Raw genomic sequence first — 6,427 nt, forward strand, 5'->3', positions numbered from 1 at the left:
ACCAAGGACCATCAAGAGCTTGTTCCCGAGAAGATTGAACAGAAGTCCTCCAAAGTAACCGAACACGGTAAATGCACCGTAAAGTGCGGCATTCATTGCCGCGGAGACAGCAGGATCACTACCACCGGCATTCCCAAGTCCCTGCATGGCGTTGAACATACCCGGGCAACAAAAGCATACCAAACCAGCAATGATGTTTTGATTGAAACCTGTCAAGAATACTCTAGGAAGAGGAAAATCTAATTTTCTTGCGAATGAAGCCGAGACATTAATGTCATCAGCGGCCGCATAATATTCATCAGTTCCATCTATGGCGTACGTAGACGTGTTTCTCTTTTCGTCAGCCATGCCGGTATATGTAACAACACCGACCTCGAGATAAATTTACGTGCTGATTCTGCACTGATCGAATATTTATTTCATTTTTTTATACATTTCCTCAATATTTGCTGGCCGCCCCAGGGCCCAGGCCCCCCACTCCCCCAGAAATTATTTATTGTCGACATCGGTGAACAAAGGAGTCGAGGACATCTGACAATTCGCACGAAGTCGTAACAGTGTAACACGCAAGAGCCAAGACGCAAGTCCCAAGCTCCCAAGCTCCAACCACCTTTTTCTTCTTCTTTTTATCTCTAAATACGGGAAACCTAAAACGTTGTGTTCACTCAGAAAATACAGTTTTGTGAAAATTGTCAACAATAGTCAATATTAGACCAACGTAGGAAGAATATACTCGCATATCGATATCATTACACAGAATTACACTTGGTACTATGTCCAGGGGCAGATGCAGGGTTTATAGTTGCCAAAAAAAAACAAAGAGGATGGTGTGACCTTGCACAATAGTAAACCTGAATGGATGGGAGTCCTGGAAAATCGTCTTCTGTTCGATCTCAGGGCTGACGTTATCTGCAACCGTCACTTCCGCGAGACAGATATTAAATTGTATAAAAATTATGATCCGCCTCGATACCACGTCAGACGAGGGAGTCTACCATCGCAAAATCTGGGTGCTATACTTATCTTAGACCTTCTCGGGTAGGAAGATTTCGGAATTTACGAGGCCCTCGTGCTCGTGGTCGAGGCCGAGACATAGGAACTCAGACCTCTATCACATGTAAAGATCTTGATCTACAAATAATATTAGCGCCAGATTTAAGTGCTATGCATGCTACCAGCACTACTGTGACTAGTAGTACTACTTTGTCGACTGACAATGTGCAATCTGTGCTGAATCTATCGGCTGAATCTGCTGTAGCTGATGTGGTGAACACGTCGGCTACATCTGTTTTACATGCTGTGGTGAGCACGCCAGCTATAAGTGTTGCACCTGTTGTTGCAAACACGTCGGCTCCATCTACTACACCTGCTCGGTCGAAGCCGTCTACTATCAACAGCACACGACCGGCTGTGGAATCAGTCGGATTTTGCGTACGCAACAGGCACCATTGAATAACTCGCCATACTCACTCTGTATCATTATTTATTTACACTAAAATACGTCTCGCAAGTCACAAGTCAGTGTATGTTTAGTTTAGCTATGTTATTTATTGCCACATTTATAACAGCTGAACAGTAGTCAATAACTATACAGCCATCCTTTTCTTCAATAAAAATTCACGCAGACTATCGAATGTCGATGGCTAGCAATATGTTTGTAGCTGGGTTGATATCTTTCTGTTGCCAGTTAGTTGCCAGTTTTTTGCTGGTTTATTGCTAGTTTGATGCCAGTTAGTAGTTAGTTGCTAGCTTGTTGCTAGTTTGTTGCCAGTTTGTTGACAGCTTGTTGTCAGTTAGTTGCTAGCTTGTTGCTAGTTTGTTGCCGGTTTATTGCTGGTTTGTTGCTAGTTTGTTGCCTAGGTGTTGCCAGTTTGCTGCTCACTTGTAACCAATTCGCTGCTTGTTTGTTGCTCAGTTGCTGGCGGTTCATAGGCAGTATACGTCCATATTAAAGAGATTGCCTGACATCGCGCAGGGTGCTGGCGATCGTTTCGAAGGGAGAGACTCTTACTCCGTTCAATACCACTATGTCCACTGGTGTTGTTCCTGAAACAACACTATACGTATGTAAAGCTTGCTTATTTGGTTCACTAGATACCATCTATGTAATCACTATTTGGAAACGAAAGTGTTTTTAAAAAAATTGTTGAAGTCAATAAAATAAAGTTCGTGTATTGAACCATATTTTAGCGGTAATTTTCAAATATAATTATGTTAAGATATATATGTTTGTTCACGAAAAGCACGTCCAGGCGAATGACGTTGTTCATAGGTGGACATAACTCAACGACCAAATATAGCAAGATTTATTTATAGATTTTCATATGTAGGCCATAAATATATCCTTTTTCTTTAAAAATTAAATTTAAAAAACAGAAGATAAAAATCGGTTATCATTTTACGACCAACAGCTCTGCGTATGCGTTCGAGGAAACTTACGACACGTTCACCCGGCTGGTTGTATTTTTGAGACGTCGTTGTAAATACGTCATAAATACTGTTTTGGCGCAGGTAATCTAATTAGCTATTTATGGTGAGTTAGGCTAAGGGTAAAAGGTATTTACTTAACATATAAACATCCCAGTTATAATAGACTCATTTATAATATCTTTATTTTATTTTATGTATTATAAAGTGCTACCACCATTGGCCCTGACCTCTTCCAGCAATTACAGAAGCGCCACGACTCCCATGGTATATGGACCTCCACGAACACCTTGGATAATTTCTCCAGCATGTAGAGCAACCCCCGTAACCACACCCGTCTCTGACATATCAACATATGTTTCCCATACCCCGGCTAATCACGCTATTGAAGAACTATTTCCAAGTTTCGGTCCAAACCAAGTCATCGTGCATGTTGGTTCCGCCTATAATACTTCCGACCCAGGTCAACCAGCACACACCGAATTCATCCGTGGTATGGTGCGGCATTAGTTCACCATTATCCTCGCTTCTCAACCGAATTATGACATATAACCTGGTCCTACTTGATATTTTTTACTCTGCACTAACCCATTCCACGGTACTACACGGTGCAGACTCGATCAGCACCACAGAGGTCGGTACACTACTTAGTAGGTCAGCAAGCAAATACGTGACACAGTCAATGGTGTAAGTTTTTTGTTAGCACCGGCCTGAATTGACCCAGCGCATATCCTCCATCGTCGACTCACTTGACGCAAGCTTCAGACAAAAATTTATTGACCACTTCTTTTCATCAACCTTTCCCAAACATCTACAACGGTTATGAGAGCCATACCATATGTACATACATTGTAGCCTATCTCTTCTAAAATAAGTAATATTATCCCTATTGACTAGTTCCGCCTACGTGTAACCGCCCAACGCAATACTCAAATGTACACATAGCATACCAACAACGGTCTCCGCGGTGTCATTCCTGTGTACCGGGTACCAATGACACAGGCGCACCCTCACTGGCTACTTCAAGAACTTATTCAACTCTACAAACCTGTACGTGGTTGCACCGGATAGCGAACCCTTGCCATATGTATCTTTCGCCATACGACCTGACAATGTAATGAAGGCTATACAACGCTATCCCAATAAAAGGCCTGGCCTTGACGGGATCCACATTCTCTATTAAAGGCCGCAGTGAAGCGTACCACCGAACGCAGGACACTTTGATTATGCTCCTTACATAGCCGAAGCATGCACTGAGCTACTGGAGAAAGATACCTTCCCTGCAGCCCTGAACTTCAAATTTCCTGACAGCGCACCCAAAAAAAAAAGGCTGATGCAGATATCACCTCCCCCGCTGACTTCTGCCCTATCACGCTAACGCAAATACTCAGACACAACTTTGAGAAACGTTTCCTCAAGCTGACTACGAGCCACCCCGGCTCTGCTACCCATGCTACCCAGGCTGACTTCAAATCATAATACTCCTGCCATAACCCAAGCACTCGCCGCCATAGAATCTGAGACACAGCCGGAAGAGAAGTGGTGTGGAACGATGTCTGACTGGACATTGCCACGGCATACGACAAGGTTGCTCTCCCAAGCCTGTGTGGGTACTCCTGCGCTACGCTATACCCGAAAACTGGATCAACTGCCATCGCGCGCTATTTTAGTGGGTCCATACTCGAGTGACATACCGCTGTGGCACGCTCCCGCTTCTATTTCATTACCTATTGGTGTATTAGCCTGGCCTCCACAATAGACTCTATGTTATAAACGTACTCTTAAGCAGTACGTATACTATAAACGTACTCTAAATAGTACGAGAAACGTAAGTTTCTTAAATGGTTTTTTTAACGGTTTTATTAATTAATACCTTTTCAATTTTACATATCAGATATTTGGACAAGGCTATTAAAAGGCCCCAGTAATATACCAAATATAAGATTTGGACTAGTTCTATTAATAGAACTATATTTACTTTACAAATATATTTATATCTGAATACTTCGGTAGCGAGATGGCTCAACCGAACATATGTTTCTAAGGACTATTAGCGTCGCTTAATTTATCCTCCGTTCAGCCAACCAGATGTGCCAGTCTGATGAAGGCTAAGTCGGTAATTATTGATAAGTGGCAAGTTATTGGTTAATGTAATAACTATGGACATCAAGAGTATTTTTTTTTCTTATTTTTTCCTAAGCACAGACATTCCTTGAGAGAAAAAAACTGAAGTCGTAAATTACGATTATGACAAAGAAAGACAATACACCTGTAAAGAAACGCAAGGCCGAACGTAAGAAAATGGAGAGAGAAGCCACTAGCACTGCCACAGAAGCAACCGCCGCTGCTGCCGATGCGTTTAACCGCAACGTAGCCGAGGCACTTATCTCCAACAATAATAGTTAGAACAATGCCTCGGATAGGGATGTAGTCACTCCGATTAAGGAGACTACGCCTATAGATAGAATACGAGGGCCAACTATTGCCTCAACTTCGAAGCTTGCATTTACGAAGCCAAGAAGTGAGACAAGGGACACGTCTCAAGACGATCCAACCAATTCTTCTGACGAAACCAAAAAGAAAATTCCCCAAATATAGGGGACGAAGACGAATCTCAGAAGGTACCTATACCGGAACCAGAAGAGGAGGCAAGCTCAAGTGGCAAACCCGAATCTACGTCCGAAAACACTGATCTTAAGAATCAGTTAGCCACCCTTTTGAAAGGCATGACTGTTGAACATGTAGATCTAATGTATAGATCAGGAAAGCATACACAGCACTTGCGCGAGCATGTTTCTCCGGTCATTTCTGAAGCCCTACAGAAGTGGACAGAACGTCGACAAGCAATTACGCCCAAAAAGCGTAAAGGCCTGAGGCGAACATGCCGCATTAGTCAGGCGAGTCCTTCAGAGACTCAACGAACAAAACTTCAAGATTAACGAGAAAAAAATTCACTTCGCTATGAGCGAAATACAGCTCTTAGGCTACCGTATATATGGGGAAGGTATCAAAATCGACCCCGGTAAGGTAGAACACCTGTTAGATTGGCGAACACCAACTACAGAAAGAGATGTTAACAGCATGTGTGAGTTTGTAAACTTCTTTTCAGATAGAGTACCACACTTAGCTGACTACTTTAAATCTTTTGGACACTTGAGATGTCATAAAGGCAAACCAAGAGACTTGTGGACTAAAGAGTGTGATGACGCATTTAAAGCGCTCAAGCACGCAGTCCAGCAAGCCTCTGTTGTACAAGGACCAGTCGATGGCGTGCCTTTTAAATTAGCAACGGACGCATCAGACTTAGCACTCGGAGGTGTACTATACCAGGTTATAGATAACAAACCTAGGTATATACAATTCTGAAGCCGAGCAATGAATGCATCGCAATTGAATTATCCAACTGTGAAGCAAGAGTTACTAGCCATAGTAGCAGCTTTAACACACTTCCACGATTACAAATACGGAACAGCTTTTCGCTGATGTGTAATCAGAAGTCTCTTCATATATGAAGGAAATGAAGCCTGACTCTCAATTACTGAGCCGATACAATATCAGAGTTTCATTTGGATATTAAACATCTACCAGGGATACACAACCAATTACCGGATATGTTATCACGCTTTGTACCGGACTTTAATGAATCCGTAGGTGCGTTACTAGCCACTGATTGGAAATGTAACCCCAGGTGGTTTGAACTGGCTCAAAAGATATTTAGGCCACATACAGTTGACATGTTTACTGCACATCATAATGCACAACTTAAAAATTACAGGACTTTAAATCATCCTTTAGGAGATGCCTTTCAACTAGACCTCTCCGAACATAATGCGTGGGCTAATCCACCATGGCAGTTAGTTGCCTAATTATTAAATTATGTTCATATACATAAAGCTACCATCACGTTGTGTTGCCCATTACGGAGTAAAGATCCATGGCTCACTAAATTAATAAGCATGATACAATGCGAGCCAATATATTTAGATAGGTAAGTGGATAC

At 42.4% G+C, this 6,427-nt stretch overlaps 1 protein-coding gene across 1 annotated transcript in view; it reads right to left on the reverse strand.

Annotated features, from left to right (window-relative positions):
• The window catches only part of SARC_01607 (hypothetical protein), a 1,342-nt gene extending 979 nt beyond the window's left edge, over nt 1–363 (reverse strand). The window contains exon 1 of the mRNA XM_014304659.1: nt 3–363. Within this exon, the coding sequence (XP_014160134.1) occupies nt 3–348 (346 nt within the window). The 5' untranslated portion in view covers nt 349–363. The remainder of the gene's footprint in view (nt 1–2) is intronic.
• Nucleotides 364–6,427: the final 6,064 nt, after the last annotated feature.

The sequence above is a fragment of the Sphaeroforma arctica genome, assembly GCF_001186125.1.
Source record: "Sphaeroforma arctica JP610 unplaced genomic scaffold supercont1.65, whole genome shotgun sequence".
NCBI classification, from domain to species: Eukaryota; class Ichthyosporea; order Ichthyophonida; genus Sphaeroforma; species Sphaeroforma arctica.